General features: G+C 41.9%; 1 protein-coding gene across 3 annotated transcripts; it reads right to left on the bottom strand.

Moving 5' to 3' along the window:
- Positions 1–341: 341 nt before the first annotated feature.
- Positions 342–21,143, bottom strand: LOC139422289 (ras-related protein Rab-37-like). 3 transcript variants are annotated; one of them, XM_071173482.1, is made up of 10 exons: positions 20,883–21,047; positions 13,625–13,735; positions 8,185–8,295; positions 4,178–4,219; positions 3,218–3,284; positions 3,071–3,123; positions 2,656–2,721; positions 2,080–2,136; positions 1,749–1,825; positions 342–1,537 (listed from the first exon to the last, which is right to left on the bottom strand). In XM_071173482.1, the coding sequence occupies exons 1-10, from the start codon at positions 21,045–21,047 to the stop codon at positions 1,429–1,431; spliced, it is 858 nt and encodes a 285-aa protein (XP_071029583.1). In that variant the 3' UTR covers positions 342–1,428. The 3 variants fall into 3 exon arrangements, with proteins under 3 accessions (XP_071029583.1, XP_071029581.1, XP_071029582.1); XM_071173480.1 differs by lacking the exon at positions 8,185–8,295 and having other exon boundaries at positions 20,883–21,143; XM_071173481.1 differs by lacking the exons at positions 13,625–13,735; positions 20,883–21,047 and adding an exon at positions 11,830–12,392.
- Between the last annotated feature and the right edge of the window lie 633 nt (positions 21,144–21,776).

The following is a 21,776-nucleotide window of genomic DNA, read 5'->3' as shown; positions in this document are numbered from 1 at the left end:
GTGGCTACTTTGAATAATCTAAAATATATTTAGATTTGTTTAAGAATGTTTCAGTTTCTACATGATTCCATGTGTTATTTCATAGTTGTGATGTCTTCACTACTATTCTACAATGTAGAACATAGTAAAAGTATAGACAACCCCTTGAGTAGTTGTGTCCAAACATTTGACTGGTACTGTATATATATATATATATATATATATATTTTTTGCTCAGAAAACTTGGGGGGGGGGGGTCAAATAAAACCACCAGTGGGGAAACCCTGACCTATTTCCCCCTCCCCAGAGACTCAAAGAACAGATATACAAACACACACTGCAATAAAACACCACCATCTTCATTACAAAAAATAGTTTTTATATACTGTACGATAACAAAGCACTTTTCCATGGCACTTTGTGATCAATGTGACACCTCCACAGAGAGTGACAATAATTGTGACATCAAGCAAATTCAATAAGCAAACATTCATAATGAACCAAATACAAAGGAACATTTTACACAATGCAACCCATGAACAACCCATGTACAGTAGAGACACAACAACAACAATGTCCATTAATGATGACTGATAGAGGCTCCACAACAACAGTGTCTGAGGGAGCGCTCTCATTGGTGGATGGCACGTTTAAAAGCAAATCAAAACTCATGCTGGAACTGACAACCACCTCAATTAACATTTGACAACAACATTTCAGAAAATACTTTTAATTTGGAGTATAATTACAAAATGACTGTCAGACATATTTTAACCGGAAGAGGCCGCATCTGGGACACGCTGTGTATGACACCACAGTAGTAGAGGGTACTCCTCATACAACATGTATAATGGCATTTAGTCCTGAATAGAATGTGGTGAAACATATGAAGCCATGAGCCCCAAAAAATCTGTATTTTATTCCAGCTAACATCTTTACTTAAAGTGATCAGATCATTTCTTCATTTCTTTGTAAATATGGCAATATTGGGGCAAGAAATTACATTTCGATTTCCAATCCTTCCTTATGGCAATAATGAGTAAGGCTGACAGGCTGCAGCTGCAGCATGTGATACACATGAACTAAATGATCTGAGCATGTTTCAAATATAATTTCACATTTTAAATACACTGGTAAAGGATTTCTATCCAACTGAAAACACTGACATGGTTTTTCTCCTGATCGGGGTAGAATGAGGGTTGTCTAGTTGCCATAGGCTTTCCAAGTAGGTTGTGAGCAGACCAGGTGCTCTCTTTTTCACAATGTGGTTGCTCTGCTCTTTTTGACTACTCGCTATAGGATGATGCTATTTTAGGGGGACTGTCTCTCTACTGCTCTATGTCTCTTTCTCTTTATTTCCCTCCCTCCCTCCCTCCGTAGATGTTTGTATCTCTCTCGCTCCTCTCTCACTGTGGCCTGGTGTGATGTAACAGTTGGTGAGAGGTTCAGCTACATGTAGCCACCACAGCAGCCAGACTTCTGCTTCTCAGACGCAATGTAGTCGTGGATCTGGAACTTGGGCTCGTTGGGCTGCTGGGCAGCTCTGTGCTTCAACTCCCTGGCAGAGCGAGCGAGAGCGAGAGCGAGCGAGAGAGAGAGAGCAAGAGAGCGAGAGAGAGCGAGAGTGTGGGATGGAGCAGTGCAGAGCAGAGAAATTGAAAACATAAGGGAAAGAGAAGGAGAGATGAGGAACATAATTGGGCAATATGTCTTTGCCCTTTCACATACAGTGCAACTTTCATTTAGAAATAACATGAGTCGTGACTTACTTTGCTACAGCCAGGAAGGCCAGCTCTACGTTGACTCCAGTCTTGGCACTGGTCTCCATGAAAGGGACTCCATATTCCTGAAAAGTATCCAGGGCTTTTAATGGCACTACTCAAGTACACCACATTCATCGTATGAATGAACTCACTACCAAACACTCAGTGATACATCTCTCCATCACTTGAGGGAACATCAGTTCACAAGTACAGTAAATAAATCAACATTTCAAGCTTGTTTTCATTTCACAGTGCTGTACAGTTGCGTTTGAAGAGGCTACTTGGTGTTTTGTGGTAGGAGAGTGGAGCAAACCCTTAAGTGTGCCTTGTCACTTACCTTGGCCAGCTTCTCTCCCTCCTCACGCTTGATGACCCTCTCTCCGGCCATGTCCGTCTGTTTGGACAGAGCAGAGGAGAGTCATGGACACAACTAGTCCATTAGATCCAGAGAGGCACCACTACATCAGCCCACACAAGCCACAGCAGTTCCCAGGGCAGTCTCCAGGCTGCCTGAGTCTCTGACCACAGGACAAACATTGCTCAGAGAGAGAAATGTTCCCGGTCTTGTTGCTCTCCCCAGCTCTGGGAATAAATTATGTCTGGGGGAACGTGACAGCAATGACCCAGTGTCTCTGTAGTAGCACCACCAGAGGGGGCACATGATCTATGGGTGCTGTTGAACTGGAGATGCCACCAGTTCTATTTGAAATCATCACAACACATGTAACGTTCTAATTCAGCTTCAATATAAACTCAGAGGCTGAGACACTGTGTGCGTGCATGTGTAATTAGGCTACAAAGTCAATAGCAGAGACAAATATGTTTCTGTGTGTGTTGTGTTCTTATTGTTACTTTTGGTATGATGACTTCTCTTGGTACACTCTACAAAACCAAAAGGATGTATAGCTCACACCTTGTTGCCGAGCAACATGATGACCACATCCTTCTGAGCATACTCATGAATTTCAGTCAGCCAGGCCTATATGGGAGGGGGGGAGAGAGATTTAAAACGGAGATTAGTCAGTAAAAATGTCAGTGCTAAAGGAGATCCCCTCTACAAAAACGTAATACATTTCTCTGCTCTGCTGCTTTGGTAACAATTCTCCATTCTGAGCTGCACTTCCTCTTATCCCCTAACCTTCGAAAACTTAAAAAATGGCTTCTTGGAAATGTCATGAAATGTCATTGTGGAGTTCACTTCAGTAATGTAATGTGGAGGCCATATATTACTTGGCATGTCAAATTAATTATGGGTTCTTCCTCTAAAAGGGGGCTTATGAGAAGACATGAGGAGATAAGAAGGAAGAGTGACATGACAGGTTTCTCACCCTGATGTTGTCAAAGGATGACTTGCTGGTGATGTCATAGAGCAGGAGGAGGGCTGAGGAGAGAAAGACAGAGTCTCACACAGCCACGTGTTCTTAGCATTCTACAACACACACAACCAGGAAGTGTTTTAATAGAGCAGAGATTACCCTGTGCGTCTCTGTAGTAGGCGTGCGTGACACTGCGGAATCTCTCCTGTCCTGCAGTATCCCAGATCTGGGAGAAAGAGGTGAAACAAATTAATTATAACAATGTAATAAATCTGGAAAAGGGGACCATATCCCAACCAGCAGCAACCAATGAGCATGCAAGTCATAATGGGAAATATGTGAAATTAATTATCAATATATTTTTATTTATTTATATATATTTATTAATACATTAGAATAGTCAAGTGGCTTATTTATTTTACCAGGTAAGTTGATTGAGAACATATTCTCATTTACAGAACTGACTGGGGGAATAGTTACATGGAAGAGGAGGGGGATGAATGAGCCAATTGGAAGATGGGGATGATTAGGTAGCCATGATGGTATGACGGCCAGATTGGGAATTTAGCCAGGACACTGAGGTTAATACCCCTAATCTTACGATAAGTGGCATGTGATCTTTAGTGACCACAGAGAGTCAGAAGACACCCGTTTAACATCCCATCCAAAAGACGGCACCCTACACAGGGCAATGTCCCCAATCACTGCCCTGGAATCTTTTTGTTTTAGACCAGAGGAAAGAGTGCCTCCTACTGGCCCTCCAACACCACTTCCAGCAGCATCTGGTCTCCCATCCATGGTCCAACCAGGACCAACCCTGCTTAGCTTCAGAGGCAAGCCAGCATTGGGATGCAGGGTGGTGTGCTGCTCAGACAAAACCCACCGAAGGCATTTAAATGTTTGGCACCTCTAAGCCAGCATTGTCAATAAAACAGGATATGATAACAACGTATTTGCAATAGATAAGCTACATAGGGACACTTGCGTGTTGACCACATACGCCACTGCCCACTGTGTAATATTATGATACTGACTGTGGTTTAATGAATTAGACTGGTAGGGATAAGGTCACAGGAATAGTGGCATCAATGTTGGGTGTAGAGGTCCCTGCTCTCTTACCTGGAGTTTGACCTTCGCGTTGTCCACCGTCACAACTTTATTCTGAGGAGAGGAAACAGTTAACCACAGGACTGTCTATGGGGGTCTTTTTGCATAATAGAGACACTCAAACAAAACAATCACAGGTATTTAAATATTAAGAAGCTTCAGAAAGCAAGAATATTCTAAAGAACAAACAGACCGGAAATGGCACAGCATGCTGTATAGCAGTGGCGACCCGTCATTCAGTGCAGGTGGGCCTGTGAGCCCCACCTTTTTTGCAAAACATAAATAAATATATATATATATATATATATATATATATATATTCTGTTTTTGGGGGGGGCTTGCCTGTTTTGCATGTTATTTTGGCATTAATGTGTCACATAACAGTTTGCAAACAGTGTAAAAAAATATATATTATTATTATTATTATATATCTCATTGAGTTAATAAAGCTGCATATAAACAGGCAGCTCTAAAATGCAGGTGTTTCAGCCTAGCTCAGTGCTTTATGTGGTGGTGGGGCAGGCCAGCAGAAAATAGGAGCATTGCACTGTGATTGGCTCAGTGTTCTGTCACTCATAGGGACACACTGTCACCCACCTTTAGTAAGAACAGACATCAAGAATGTGAGCCCTTTGGGTTCTGCCATAGACTTAGACTAGAAGTGCCCTTCCAAGAAGGCTCAAGGTCATTGGCCACAGATAAAATGACGTCAAATCATGTTATATCTACAGTAGCTTTGATCGGACTGATCATGTCAACATCTTACTTTCAAAGTCTTAGCTAGCAGTCATCATCAGTTGTCATCAAGTCGACAATCTACTGGCAAATCCTTTTTAATCCTTGTCATATGAAGAGAAATAATGAAGAGAAATTATAGATAAAACGTATCGGTGCTCATTGGCCATTGGACTTAAAGATTACACAACAAGTTGGAAATCGCAAATTCAACAAGGAGTCGTTTGGAAGGAATCAGTGGCTAACTGCAAGCGTTGCAAAGAAACCACTAACGTTAGCCTGCTATTCAATGGAGTGGCAGTACCCTCCCCCCAGTTCCCACCATAAATCCAGAGAATGACAAAGTTTGATGACAAAATTTGCGCCACCTTCACAAGGTGAGTCCAAAAATGTATTCTATGCTGCCGCATAAATGATGTAATATGCCCTGGAGATATGTATACTGTAGCTAAGAAAGTAATACTAAGTGTTTAATGTGTAGTAACCTGTTAGTAACCCATGTGCTTCACCATAATAATTTGGTGTATTTTCACCAACGCGGTATTGTAAACACATCATTCGTGGCCCGGTGTGTGCTTGTTTGGCTACTGTTTTGTACAGCTTTCACCCAAACGGCATTCAATGTGCCTCACCCTAATAATTTGGTCTACTTTCACCTCTTAATTTCGCCTACTGTTCTAACTTGGTGGTGCACATATAGCCTATAACCTGTTTTGGAGAACTGTAATCATTGAATGTTGTAAAAGCATTCATTATCTGTTTATATGTCCCCTTTTTTAAATCCTACGGTTCTGACTGGGTGTACAGGGAGTACACTGTAAGAATGGCCCATGTTCTGAATTCTGTCGCTGTACATTTCAAAAGAACTGAACAAATAGTTATATTGACTACGTCTGTCGTCGCTTGCTCATAAACATCTTAATCGGAATTACGGATTGCCCCTTATGCCATAGTTTGTACATCTCATTTGTCAGTAGAAACCACATTTGTTTAAGCAAGTCAGCCATGTCTTTTTTAAAGGCAGTAAATGAGGCTGAATGAAGTGTTTTGCTGCCAGACAAGGCTCTCCGCTGAAAGCCAGGTGTAACAGTGGTAAGGTGTTGGGACTCTGCTGTTGGGACAGCTTTATGTAGGCCCTAACAGTTTGTGGGCACCGTTTGTCACCGTTATAGTGCAATTCATGTAGTGTTTAGTGTTGTGTTATGGCTTTGATGGCATGCATCCCACTTTTTTTTTGGGGGGGGGGGGGGGGGGGTACCAAGATTTACATGCTAAAATCGCCACTGCTATATAGACTCATACAGACAACATGAAAACTAAGAGGAGCTTCAGAGGCCGGCAAAGAAAGCCAATTGCTACACCCACCCCACAGAGGTCCTGGAATTAGACTTAATTGCACAATAGTGAGAAAGAAGACTGGCAAAATAACAACCCACACCCCCGCTAATTTCCTGTGGCTGTCAGGGACACCGTGTGATTTCCTGTATAGGCAGGATTCTAAAATAGTCATGAGTGAAAAAAAGAATATTAGCTACGGATATGGATTAGTGAAAAACATATCTTGTGAAAGGTGCTCTTCAAGACAATATAGAAGGAATATGGAAGATTGAGGAGGAATAAGATGCTTCCAAGTGAAAAACATCTTGTGAAAAATGCTCTTTGAGGGAGTATAGAAAGAATATGGAAGATTGAGAAGGAATAAGATGCCTAAGTGATGTGAAATGATGTGTCCCTTCTAAATATGTACATACACCCACCCACCCACCCACCCACCCACACATACACTCACGAACAAACCCAATGATACACATTCTAAAGGTCAACCAATAACAGCTTGTTGTAAGGTCAGTCGGCTGTGTAGGTGTCATTATTATGCAGGTAACTGAACCAGTTAACCTCAACCTGGCCTTTTAAACTTCCTGTTTGTATTTCAGGGGAAAACAGGAGGAAAGTCACTAAGTGAAAACATGACACAAGCAACAATGTTGAAATGAAGGAAGTGAACGCTACAAATCACTTCCTCTAAGCTAACCTCATTACTCCACTATCAGTACCCGGGTACTGTCAAGCCTTTCCTGTGAGCACACTGTGACAGACACACACTCTCTCTGAAGTGAGTCCAATCTTCTAAAATGGGCCCTCTCAATGGGAGTCACCACCCATTGAGACTTCCACCTTGGCCGAACGGACATGGTCCAACCCCTGCATTAGTTGCCATGGGTTTCCATTTTTCCCTCCAATTATTACGCAGATTGACAAGCCCGCATGCTGAGTAACTGCTACAAGGAAGCAGGGCCAAAATAGCCCTGCCACGTTAGAGCTAGTCACAGCAGTCTTCCCATCCACACAGGGTATTGACTGGTATAGCTGGAGGCTCAGCAAGGAACATATTGACTGATCATGTATCAGTCTCAAAATCATCTCGCCTTATAATCTTCTGTTCCATACAGATGCAATGCAAGTAGCCGTGGTGGTCACTACACACAACTCATTGTTATAATGCACTTATTTATGAATCTCATGAATAGTTATTACCTGTTGCACAAGCATGGAGAAAATTATCTCCATTTGTCTACATAAACGCTCCACACATCCCTATCCATGTTGTACTCCCATCCCAGGCAGTCCTAATGTCTACACCATCAACACAGAGTGGTAATACAGTACTCTGCCTTAATGCAACATCATTTCCTCCAAAACCGCCTTTTTACCAGCCATTAGATAGAGTGTTTTCTTTGGAGGGGGCGCGGGACCAAATCCACTGGTGCAAGAGTCTTTCTTTCTGTCCATATTCTCTCTCGTTTTCCATCTCTCACTCATTTTCTCTATCTTTTTCTCTCTGTCTCTCCAGCAGCTGGTTGGTAGCTATGGAAATCTGTCCTCCACATGAGAGCTGCTTGTGACAGAGCATCGTTTGTGGGGGTAACATAAAGTACAGCTCCTCCAGGCTGAAAACAATGATTCTGGAGCCATATGTGGTACAGTAGCAGAAGTGCTCTATGGACTTGACTGATTTGTGAAAGGGTTTGTACATTTTGAGCCATCACTGCATGAAAACACTTTAAAGTGGTTATTGGATTTACAGATTTAACTGAAATAGGATGGGAAAATATTTTATGTATGGATTCTTCAACATTCTAGCGTTTATCTTGTAAATAGACCATTTAGAAATGAGAAAGAACAGAAAAACAGCAGACATAATGTATACATTATGAATGTATAGACACAAATAACCTTCCAACCCTGAGTTGACCCCACTCTGAGTCTACTGACATTTCTCTCACCCTAAAGTCTATTCCCACGGTGGCTATGAAGTTGCCTCCCAAAAAGGCCCCGTCTTTAAAGCGCACCAGCACACACGTCTTCCCCACTGCAGAGTCTCCCAGCAGCATCACCTAGAGAGGCATCACAGCCAGAGGTCAGAGAGAGGGATTAGGGGTCATACCTGGGCCCAACACACTGACATCAACCCTCACATGACCAGAAGAATGGTAATAACTCCAAACAAGCTTTCACTGAACAATGTTTGGTCTTAAGAGATGAATCGTAGAGTTCAACTGGTTCATATGCAAATGACTTTCTGAAAGTCATCTGTTGATTATTTCATGATGCTGTGCATCCATGAGAAGTGAAAATTATAAAACTAGAATTTCACGACATCATGATGACTAGTGTTGTTAAGTGTCAAAGCACTGACTCATGATCCTACTGCAAAATGTTCTTGTTGTTTTAGCCTCATCTGAACTTCCTGGTTATTTATTGGGCGCCTGGTTTAGTTTGGATATTTTATCCCATCCGTTGATTTCATCTTTATAAGGTTGTAGACTAAATGATGTGGTTGATGTGTGGGACTTACCCTTATTAATTTCAACATGAGTAGTGTTCTGCAGTAAAACAGCTGAGTGGATATGTATGAGAGATCATATTTGCACAAACCATCATGGGACTGATGTGAAACTACTTGACTATGTGAATAACCTGTTGTACTTCTGCTTGGTCTAGTCCATTAACCACTCCTGATTCTGATCAATCCCCAAACGCTCATGATTAAAAGTACAATGTAACAATATGCACCTTTACTGTAATTACATTTTAAATACAATAACATGGACTTTTCCCCCTACGATTTTCAGAGAAATGTACTATTACGTGGTATGCAGTTAACCTGTATTACCAAGTGCTATATTCTTCCTTGAGCCAATATTTAGATATCACTAAGAATGGGAGGACTGAATAGAGTGATTCATATCAAATTAACCTGTGTCACATTGGATATATTATCCAGTGGTGTAAAGTACTACTTAAGTAGTTTTTTGGGGTATCTGTACTTTACTTTACTATTTATATTTTTGCCAATTTTTACTTCACTACATTCCTAAAGAAAATAATGTACTTTTTACTCCATACATTTTCCGATACATTTTGATAGGTAAATGGTCCAATTCACACACTTATCAAGAGAACATCACTGGTCATCCAAACTGCCTCTGATCTGTAGGACTCACTAAACACAAATGCTTCATTTGTAAATTATATCTGAGTGTTGGAGTGCGCCCCTGGCTATCCGTCAATAAAAAATAAAAACATCTAATTGTGTCCTCCCTCTGGTTTATACTTTTACTTTTGATACTTAAGAATCAAAAGTAAATGGAATTGCTCAAATGTACTTAAGTATATTTAAAACCAAATACTTTTAGACTTTTACTTCAGAAGTATTTTACTGAGTGACTTTCACTTTTACTTGAGTCATTTTCTATTAAGGTATCTTTACTTTTACTCAAGTATGACTGTTGAGTACTTTTTCCACCACTGACATTATCCATAAGGGAGGGGTGAAATTGGTGTGCACTTGTGTGTGGCAAGGCACATAATTGATACTGGTGTGGTAATTAAGAGCAATGTAAACAGAATAGAAGCTTGCCACAATGATAACAGCTGTTCTTATTCTATGGTGGTATATTGTGCTACATTAAGGGGAAACTTCACAAAAGCAAGGGCTACCCTCTTAAAAAAAAGGTGCTATCTAGAACCTAAAAGGGTTCTTTGGCTGTCCCGATTGGAGAATCCTATGAAGAAACCTTGTTGGTTCCAGGTAGACCTGTTTTGGGTTCCATGTAAACTCAGCAAAAAATGAAATGTCCCTTTTTCAGGACCCTGTCTTTCAAAAATAATTAGTAAAAATCCAAATAACTTTGCAGATCTTCATTGTAAAGGGTTTAAACACTGTTTCCCATACTTGTTCAATTAACCATAAATAATTAATGACCATGCACCTGTGGAACGGTCGTTAAGACACTAACAGCTTACAGACGGCGAGCAATTAAGGTCACAGTTATGAAAACTTAGGACACTAAAGAGGCCTTCCTACTGACTCTGAAAAACACCAAAAGAAAGATGCTCAGGGTTCCTGCTCATCTGCGTGAACGTGCCTTAGGCATGCTGCAGGGAGGCATGAGGACTGCAGATGTGGCCAGGGCAATAAATTGCAATGTCCGTACTGTGAGACGCCTAAGACAGCACTACAGGGAGCCAGGGTGGACAGCTGATTGTCCTCGCAGTGGCAGACCACGTGTAACAACACCTGCACAGGATCGGTACAGCCGAACATCACACCTGCGGGACAGGTAAAGGATGGCAACAACAACTGCCCGAGTTACACCAGGAACGCACAATCCCTCCATCAGTGCACAGACTGTCCCCAATAGGCTTAGAGAGGCTGGACTGAGGGCTTGTAGGCCTGTTGTAAAGGCAGGTCCTCACCAGACATTACTGGAAACAAAGTCTCCTTGGGCACAAATCCACCGTCGCTGGACCAGACAGGACTGGCAAAAAGTGCTCTTCACTGACGAGTTGTGGTTTTGTCTCACCAGGGGTGATGGTCGGATTCACGTTTATCGTCAAAGGAATGAGCATTACACCGAGGCCTGTACTCTGGAGCGGGATCGATTTGGAGGTGGAGGGTCCGTCATGGTCTGGGGCGGTGTGTCACAGCATCATCGGACTGAGCTTGTTGTCATTGCAGGCAATCTCAACGCTGTGCGTTACAGGGAAGACATCCTCCTCCCTCATGTGGTACCATTCCTGCAGGCTCATCCTGACATGACCCTCCAGCATGACAATGCCACCAGCCATACTGCTTGTTCTGTGCGTAATGTCCTGCAAGATAGGAATGTCAGTGTTCTACTATGGCCAGCGGAGAGCCCGGATCTCAATCCCATTGAGCACGTCTGGAACCTGTTGGATCGGAGAGTGAGGGCTAGGGCCATTCCCCCCAGAAATGTCCGGGAACTTCGAGGTGCCTTGGTGGAAGAGTGGGGTAACATCTCAAGAACTGGCAAATCTGGTGCAGTCCATTAGGAGGAGATGCACTGCGGTACTTAATGCAGCTGGTGGCCACACCAGATACTGACTGTTACTTTTGATTTTGACCCCCACTTTGTTCAGGGACACATAATTCCATTTCTGTTAAGTCACAGGTCAGTGGAACTTGTTCAGTTTATGTCTCAGTTGTTGATTCTTATATTCAAACAAATACTTACACATGTTAAGTTTGCTGAAAATAAATAGTTGACAGTGAGAGGACGTTTATTTTTTTTTGCTGAGTTTAGAACCTTTTCCACAGAGGGTTCTACATGGAACAAAAAAGGGTTTCACCTGGTACAAAAAAGGGTTCTTCTATGAGGACAGACTTTTTTTTATAAGAGTGTACTGGTGTGCAGAGTAGACAGGCTACTGTATTTTAATAGATTTTCCTTCATTTGTTTGAGAGATGGACACCTGTACCACCAGTGAAGCGTCTCAATTAGGCTAGTCAATATTAATACCAGCAGGCAGCGCCATAACATGATCATAAGCATAATACTGTTAAGGACATAATAAACATAGCCTAATAATATATATCCCAATAATAAGAATAGCCTAATACAGACCTTGAAGGCAATATCAAAATACTCGCAAACCGAGGCGCATCTCTCCAACACATATTTTGATGTTCCGTTTTTAGTCTCTTTATCCTTCAACGATGCCTTCTTTGTGGACATCGCAATGACTATCACCACAGTATCACCGAGATCTGTCAGCGCGCCGCGCGATGTTCCTCCCGAGATGCCAGTTACTCAAAACCAGTTAAGACGAGCAATGAGTCCATCGGCAGTCATTTAGCGTTGTCCAAAACCACCCAGCGCTTTCTAAGAACAATTTATTGACGTTGAGTCGTGGTTAAAACTTAAAGGGGGATTCTCTTGAGGACGCGGCTACATTCGTGGAGAAAATATGATCGATATGCGGAAACATTTCTCATTTATGCAGAACGTTGGAACGGATCCGCATCATTCTTTACGCGTTGGCAGATGAAACGACGTTGCTATTGTCATTTGTCCAATGAAGATAATGTTATTTAGGCCTATGAAATGAGGCCGTTTTTTGTCATTTTCATAAATGAAAACAACTAGGTCTTCAAACGAGCCACGGACGCAACAGGCAGTGATGGCACGAGTTATTAGTCACAGGTGGTACTGAACTCGTTGATCATGAAAGAGGAGGAGTTCAGCGAACGAAAAAAAACGTCTGTCAACATGTTGCTACTGAAAAATACACTTTTCGGTTTCAATCCTAAAATAATGATATTCCAGTGATTTCAGAATTCAGAAAAATTCCTACAATTGAATCCACAACATGTCAAGTAGGTGGGCTTTCCTCACCAATGTCTACTTTTCAAAGGATGTTTGTAGCCTTGAGAAAATACACTATAAACAGACAGTGTTCATATGAGAATCTCATTTTCTTTCACTTAATTGACATGACATAATGTCAAAAATGTTCTCCTAATTGCCAAGCCATGTATGATCATGTGAATTGATACCAGCTGAATCTTTGACTAAGAGTTTGTCTCCCCCCAGTGTTCAAAAGAGAGAGACGAGAAAAAGAGATGTTTGTGGGTGTATCTCTCTCTAGCTCCATCACTTCACATTACAGACAGTTGTGAGCTCAGACAGACAGACAAACAGGCAGACAGAAAGACTGGAGAACCTTGGTTAATCTTCTATCCACCTAGTACAACAAAGGTTTCTGCAAGTGCCACCAAACCTTTTTATTCCCACTGCATTTTCGTCACAATCTCTTACTGTATGACAAAGCATTTTTCGTATCTCCAAGGTAAGCAGCTTTGTGTGTCCGTTTTCTGCATTGCTTTTGTGTGGCTTATATGCCTTCAGACAAACAAAGCCTTCGTCATCACTGTCTGTCACATCACGAAACAGTCAGGTCTATTTCTGAAAATAGCATCACCCTGAGCTTTATATATTTTACAGTCCCGTTCTTTCTTTCTTTCTTTCTTTCTTTCTTTCTTTCTTTCTTTCTTTCTTTCATTCATTTTTTCTGTGAATGGAAGCCCACCATACATCACCACAGTGATAATGTAGACTGTATATGCAGACAATCAATCACTCCAGTTCACATTCACAGTGAGTGATACATCTGTGAAACACAGCTATCCATCAGAGAACAGACCAACTGGTGCAACATTAACTGTAATCATACACCCGCTATCTAGCAACACCCAACTGTGTGCTAAAGATCATTATGATTGGCACCTCAAAAAACAGCATTTAGGGACCCTGGAAGGGAAGACACTTGTTGACCCATCAATCCCAGAACAAAGTGATCTGGTTCTTCATGGTCACTTGTCCCCTATGGCTCATGGCAGACAATAACGCAAAGACTCACCGTGAAGCCGATGCCCACAGTGGCAGAGAAGGAGCCGGGTATGAACTTGCCTTGGTCATACTGGACCAGCAGAGAGGTCTTCCCCACGCCGCTGTCTCCCACCATGATGGTCTGTGGATAGCAAGAAGAACAGAGAGCAGGTTAGCCACATCACAGCACTACACAGCACTACACAGCACAGCACTACACAGCACTACACAGAAAAGCATAGTGCACTCTTATAAAAAGGGTTCTCAGGCTGCCCCCATAGCATAACCCTTTTTGGTTCCACGAAGAACCATTTTGGAACCATTTTTTGTAGAACCCTCCGTGGAAAGGGTCCTACGTGGAATCCAAAAGGGTTCTACCTGGAACCAAAAAGGGTTCTTCAAATGGTTCTCTTATGGGGACAGCCGAAAAACCATTTTACTTTCTAGATAGCAACTTTTTTTTAGCACAGTAGAGAACAGCACAGCACAGAACAGCACAGCACACTGCTCATCTATAGGCCTGTACAATGAGTGGGTGTAGCGTACCCTACTGTATATGTGCATCTGTTGCTTACAGTGCGGAACATGCCCTTGCCTGATGCCATATAATGTGTGTAATATAATGTGATGCTATGAAGGTCAGTTGGGTAAATACCCGGTGGGAGGAGAGAAATGGCAGTGGATGAGTCTGAATGTACCAGGGATATAAGGCAGCTGCAGCCTGAGCATCATGTCAGCCATGGCTACTTGGATTCAAGACGATGCTCTCTGTGCCCCAATGGGAGCATTAAGAGATCTCTCCTTGCCCACTCAACTGAAAAACCTCTTGCACAATGACACACAGCACAGACAAACACACATCAGCAGGCTACACACACACACACACACACACACACACACACACACACACAAACAAAGATGACAGATCACTTCTTCCCTGATAAGTGTTTTCAACTCTCTATTTGCATTTAAGGTTTGTTCCAACAGAAACGGTCATAAGGACACCGAAATACATTACTCTGATTACACAAATCAATGATTTTACTGTAATAGAGGAGAAGTTAACCTTTCAACTCCTCAAATTGCATGCAGAGGAGACACTACTAAAACCAGAGAATCAATGAACACTGATTCTGGTAAATTTATGTTCAGTTTGTTACAAAACGGGCATTTTCAGCCAGATCAGTGAATATTGCAAAATAGCAGGTTAAACTATTTTGATAAAATAATGACATTATTAGTTGGTTTTATGGTTGTGGAAGGCTTATATTAACCCTAGGTATAATATCACAAGCCCTGAATTCATTGGGCTATTGCTGACTGTTTGAAATGCAGTGTATTTGACCATTAAATCTAGAAATATATCGTGAATCGCCCATAATAAAAATAGACTTGTGATTTTTAGGCCACATCGCCCAGTCCTAACTGATTACACCATCCATTAGATAGAGTAGGAAGAGATACTGCATATAAGAGAGAGTCAGAGGGGAATCTAGTCCACCAACCTGTCCTTTGGGGCATTCCCCCATGGTCAGGGCCTCCTTGATGAAGGCATGCAGGTGCTTGTAGGGGTCCTCCAGTAGCTCCCTGTACACCACCTCATAATGCAGGTTACTGCGAAACACAGGTGTGGCAAAGGACAGCGGTGATCGCAGCCTCAGGGACTTTGCAATGTCCTCCTGCACCTTCTGGGGTGCCGTGGCTGTCAGCGCCACGCAGGGTACCCCGGGCAGACAGGCACGCAGACTGCCCAGTTTGAGTTAGTCTGGTCTGAAGTCATGCCCCCACTGGGAGACACAGTGAGCCTCGTCCACAGCCAGGTAGGAGAGGATTTTTTATTTTTTTATTTTTTAGTGGGCCTTGTGTATACTCCCTCCTTAATCCCCACGATGCATATCAAAGTAGTGTAGTGGAGGTATATGCTGTATCAATAAATAAGTCTGATGGAACAGATCTGAATGTTTTGCTTAAAATGTTGATAAACTATTATTTCTTTACATTTTAGGCGCAGCAATGTGCACACGGCGGTAGGCCTATATTTAGAAAGAGGGGAGATCTAAAGATGTAACAACTATCATGGGTTGCTAATATGACTAGGATAATGCCTTTGGCTGCTAGACAATGAAAGAAAGCTTAAAGAAAACCAATAGAACAGGAGTACGCATAAGAGGAAGTCTTTAGAAAAGAATTACCTCTAGGTTTCTGTGGTGGGATTTTGGCTATATAGGCTACTTTGAAGAAAGTAAGACGTGCCTCGTAATATAAAAGGATATCAGAATGATATCATGATTTATTTACATCAATTATTGCCATTTGTTTTGCGATCTCCATCTTGTGCTATATGTGCTACAGAAACACCACTAACCAAACAACAGTGCTAGGTGCCTGCACACTTGAATTAAAGGGTATCTACACAAACAAATCTAAATGTCTTACTCGGTTGACATCCTCATTTATCTTTCAATGGTAGGCCTACTATTAGCCTACTTGCACAGTACAGATTGGGTACCTGACTGTGAAAGACCAATATGGGATTGATAATTTTAGGTCAGTCAGAGTGTATGTCACTGTTTCTCATATAATTTTTCACACAGGGTGCCTTTCCTTCACCGGCCAGGACGTTTGGGAAATGTTTGGCAAAATTAGAGTATAGCCACTTCTCCAGACACCTCTGCACACACACACATGGAGAGAGAGAGAGAGAGAGAGAGAGTCCTCTTATACGATAGGAATGATTTCCCATTGCTGTGGGTCATGCTTCATCCCAACGGGGATCTGCTGTTGATTTGAGAGGGGAGCGTTGCACGTGGGCATCAATAAGGCCCTGTTGCTATGGTTATCAGGTTGGTGGCTGGCGTTGTGTGGCTAGCCTGGGGCTCCGTGGCAGCAGTCAGCAGACGCTCTTCGCCTCTTTTGTTGACATTTATCACCTCCCAGCAGGCGGCCCCACTGCCTCTTATCTGCTGGCTCATAGAGCCTCACAGCCCACTCAGCTCTCCAACACTCTAATCACTCACATCCCTTTCTCAACTTTCTCATTTTTTAGGCCTCAGAAAGAAAATGTTCATTTCTTCATTACTGTCTCACCAGATATGGTAGATTTAGCTAAAATACATTATTTCTAGTCTTCACCCAGATAAACTCTTTCTCTTCCTACAGAATACTGTCTGGAGACTGGACTAGATATACAGTGCCTTGCGAAAGTATTTAGCCCCCTTGAACTTTGCGACCTTTTGCCACATTTCAGGCTTCAAACATAAAGATATAAAACTGTATTTTTTTGTGAAGAATCAACAACAAGTGGGACACAATCATGAAGTGGAACGACATTTATTGGATATTTCAAACTTTTTTAACAAATCAAAAAATGAAAAATTGGGCGTGCAAAATTATTCAGCCCCCTTAAGTTAATACTTTGTAGCGCCACCTTTTGCTGCGATTACAGCTGTAAGTCGCTTGGGGTATGTCTCTATCAGTTTTGCACATCGAGAGACTGAAATTTTTTCCCATTCCTCCTTGCAAAACAGCTCGAGCTCAGTGAGGTTGGATGGAGAGCATTTGTGAACAGCAGATTTCAGTTCTTTCCACAGATTCTCGATTGGATTCAGGTCTGGACTTTGACTTGGCCATTCTAACACCTGGATATGTTTATTTTTGAACCATTCCATTGTAGATTTTGCTTTATGTTTTGGATCATTGTCTTGTTGGAAGACAAATCTCCGTCCCAGTCTCAGGTCTTTTGCAGACTCCATCAGGTTTTCTTCCAGAATGGTCCTGTATTTGGCTCCATCCATCTTCCCATCAATTTTAACCATCTTCCCTGTCCCTGCTGAAGAAAAGCAGGCCCAAACCATGATGCTGCCACCACCATGTTTGACAGTGGGGATGATGTGTTCAGGGTGATGAGCTGTGTTGCTTTTATGCCAAACATAACGTTTTGCATTGTTGCCAAAAAGTTCAATTTTGGTTTCATCTGACCAGAGCACCTTCTTCCACATGTTTGGTGTGTCTCCCAGGTGGCTTGTGGCAACCTTTAACCGACACTTTTTATGGATATCTTTAAGAAATGGCTTTCTTCTTGCCACTCTTCCATAAAGGCCAGATTTGTGCAATATACAACTGATTGTTGTCCTATGGACAGAGTCTCCCACCTCAGCTGTAGATCTCTGCAGTTCATCCAGAGTGATCATGGGCCTCTTGGCTGCATCTCTGATCAGTCTTCTCCTTGTATGAGCTGAAAGTTTAGAGGGACGGCCAGGTCTTGGTAGATTTGCAGTTGTCTGATACTCCTTCCATTTCAATATTATCGCTTGCACAGTGCTCCTTGGGATGTTTAAAGCTTGGGAAATCTTTTTGTATCCAAATCCGGCTTTAAACTTCTTCACAACAGTATCTCGGACCTGCCTGGTGTGTTCCTTGTTCTTCATGATGCTCTCTGCGCTTTTGACGGACCTCTGAGACTATCACAGTGCAGGTGCATTTATACGGAGACTTGATTACACACAGGTGGATTGTATTTATCATCATTAGTCATTTAGGTCAACATTGGATCATTCAGAGATCCTCACTGAACTTCTGGAGAGAGTTTGCTGCACTGAAAGTAAAGGGGCTGAATAATTTTGCACGCCCAATTTTTCAGTTTTTGATTTGTTAAAAAAGTTTGAAATATCCAATAAATGTCGTTCCACTTCATGATTGTGTCCCACTTGTTGTTGATTCTTCACAAAAAAATACAGTTTTATATCTTTATGTTTGAAGCCTGAAATGTGGCAAAAGGTTGCAAAGTTCAAGGGGGCCGAATACTTTCGCAAGGCCCTGTAAGTGCTGACATTAGTGTTGACCTTTTCAAATCTGGGATTGAAAATATCAGATCGATTTAAAATCTCAAATCATCCAATAGACCTTTTGAAGCGACTTTAAAATTCACTTATAGAAAGCTTTGGAATAACATGCCATAACATTTCTTTGTATTTTCAAGTTTTATGTTTTATTAAAGGTTAATTGTGGGGGTGGATGCTTAGGAAAGGATAGCATTCATGGATACACGGTCACAACACCAACAACAGTCTGACGCAGACTTGCGGCTTCGTCTGATGACGCATGGAGCAGAAACACACACAGTGGGTGTACCCTGTGTGAAGGCCTGAGCAACCAGAAGCCACTGTCAACCTATAACTACATTACTATTTCTTTCATCCTCATCCAACTTTAATGTCTGTATGTGGGGGGGGGCAACAGGGGGTGGGGAGAGTTTGGGAAAATGTAGAGGAAGTGGGGGTGTAGCATACCACAGGTGGCACGGGAGCAATGTTTTTACCATAGCAACACACAAGCTCTCGTAGTAAGAGAGTACCAACTCCCCCCTGAGTTGTTTTAGTTAATCAGGCATGACCCCCTAACCCTGTCCGTTTACTCCGTTTCTTCCAACAACCAATGAGCAACTCAGTCGTAATTCCAGCTGCATATTGAAGGTAGAGATTGGTGACAGGCCAGTCTCTGTGGCAAAACATGTATTTTTTATGTAACCTTTATTTAACTGACAGGAGTGGCAAGGAGTGGAATGATAGATAAACAGACTGGTACCCAGACTAATAACCCCCGCAGATGTCTCACAATTAACTAAGTCAAAAACAAACTATAAGGCTATGTGATTCTGTCAACCTAGAGGAAACACCCATCTCCCTGCACATCTCTCTCTTTCTAATATAGCAAAAGGTTGTTGTTTTCCTTCAGTTAATGAGAATCTACCTCTGGGGATGTCCTCATACCCCCACTGAGTCATTACGCTGCATTGTTTGTGAAAGTAACACAGAGGGTAAATGGAAACATTCAACATAAGCACTTTCTGTTCCTACACTGGAATATTCTCAGTCAGTTGGCGTGCGTGCTGGATTTATCTAGCTGCTTTGGGGAATGGAGTTGTTATAGAATGATCAAATTATTAGCATAACACTTGATGCCTATGGATAAATAATATATACTTTCTATTAATTTAAATACTTGCCCTAAAAATAAAGTGTTATGAAAAAGTATGAAGTTAATATTAGATGCTGCTTACTAAAGCAATTTACCCCAACAATGTTGATGAGTATAAGTGGGTGTATTGTGAAAAAAATGTGGCATTTTAGTGAATTTGGTCTCCAACTGTAAAGGAATAACATGCCCCAAGTCTCATCTTTCTTTCATGACATTTCCGCCCATCTACTTCCACCACACACCCACATATTTCCTGAGGTAAAAAAAAGTCATTAAAGATGCAAATTTCTCTAGAATAACTTAACGTTGGCATCAGTGCTAATGTCCTAAAAAGCAGCCTTGGTCTTTAACAGGAAGATGTTCTATCAAGGCTATGAGATTACACATAGGAAGCAACAGAGAACATACAGGAAGCATACATATCAGGGTTGGGGTCAATTTCATTTTAATTCCAGTCAATTCAGAAAGTAAACCATATTCCAATTCTAATACCACATTTTTCTCATTGAAAAGCATTGAAGAGAATTGGAATTTGTATTTATGCGTACTTCCTGAATTGACTGGAATTTAAATGGAATTGACCCCAACCATGATACATATCCCTTCAATGTCCAAGTGTCCTCACATGAAGTACAAATAAAAATGCAGTCAATAATGACAAAGTATACATCCTATGAGTAGGCACTTGCTGGTGTATGCGTGTTGCTGTGGCTCACAAAAACAAAGGGGGAGCAGTTCAACCATACATTCCATGTTAGAAAGTGATAGTCAGGTTACATTTTCATGATGCAACCTGGAGGACAAAGTTCTATCTTTTTTTTTATCCCATTGCCATTGGACATGTACGGCTGTCCAGGGCCCCTGAAACCTGGCAGGTGCTGATTCAGGTGAGAGAGATGAATGAAGTCATGGAAGCTGGCAAAGGGAATGGGTTCTCCACAAGCAGTCAACCCACACTGCGATGTCCCTGCAATGCGCAACAATTCCAAATTGCTTACCTACATAGTCCAACTTTGATATTATTACCTCTACATTACACATACAACTGAAATATCCACTCAAGTAGAATGCTGATTGTTGTAGGACCTCCCATGTCACATAATGAAGGCATTGTTCACGCAGACAGAAAAGTTTACTTGTATACTATTACAGAGACACACTTAAATATTAAAATATATATTTATAAAAGAGTACAATTTAAAAGGTAGATTCTGTATATAGAGATAGGCTTCCCCAGTAGAATTGGCAAATTTAGCATATCTTATGTAAGTTAGCCTAAGTTAAGTGAAGTTGTGAAAAAGTAGCCTAATCACCTTGTGCATTAGGTCCTCGTTATAGGGGAAAGTGATCTCGAGGGGAGTCAGGCAGTCCTCTGTATCCGTGTCCACCGCAGATGACCCATAGGCACTGTCCGAGTGAAGCGCCTCGCCCTGGTCAACACATTCCATTTCAGGGGTATTCTCCATAATGATATCCATCTTCTTTTTTTGTTCCTATAGAATCCTTTTGTCAAGGCACGAGTTGAGAAGCTTTATTTTTTTAATAAGCAGAGCTTTTAGACACGTCGCCGCAATAACTTTATCTCCCTTCCCTGCTCTCTCTCGTTTGCTGTCGCTCTTCTCTACACTCACCGCCCCCTCCTTGTCTAAATCCTTTGCACTTGCAGGTTTGATACTGATGCTCCTGGCAAGAACTATAGCCACCTAGGGGGATCATTTCCGCAGAGTCGAATAAAAATTTAAAGCAAAGCGCTCCTACTGGAAGCGGACACGGACGTGTACTATAGTATTTATGAAACTATGTCAACTGTGTGCGTTGAAGTGGAGGACGTGCAGTGTTCAGCACCATGGTGAGCGCCTTTCTTCAAACGCAAATCATCACGTGTCTTCTCTTTGGGATTACTGTGAATTAGCTATATACTTTTGAGGGATGGATGAGGCATATTTTGAGTCCTATCCTAAACCTGCTTTTAAACTAGTAATTGTGGCCGAAATATTGTATATCAATAACTAATTTCACACGTGAACACACACGACCCCTTATCGATTATTGATACTATCCAGCCTCTCAGAGCAATGGGAACCTGTTAAAATAATCCCATAAAGCACTGATATTACCCACTAGCAGAATACATTTCATTCAGCTATTTGAATTCAATAAACTAGTCAAAAACGAAATACCCCAAAAAAGCAAGACTGGACAAGATC

Source organism: Oncorhynchus clarkii, chromosome 12, assembly GCF_045791955.1.
Source record: "Oncorhynchus clarkii lewisi isolate Uvic-CL-2024 chromosome 12, UVic_Ocla_1.0, whole genome shotgun sequence".
Taxonomy (NCBI): domain Eukaryota; kingdom Metazoa; phylum Chordata; class Actinopteri; order Salmoniformes; family Salmonidae; genus Oncorhynchus; species Oncorhynchus clarkii.
Note: the sequence above shows the minus strand (reverse complement) of the source record. Positions and strands in the feature narration are given on the sequence as shown.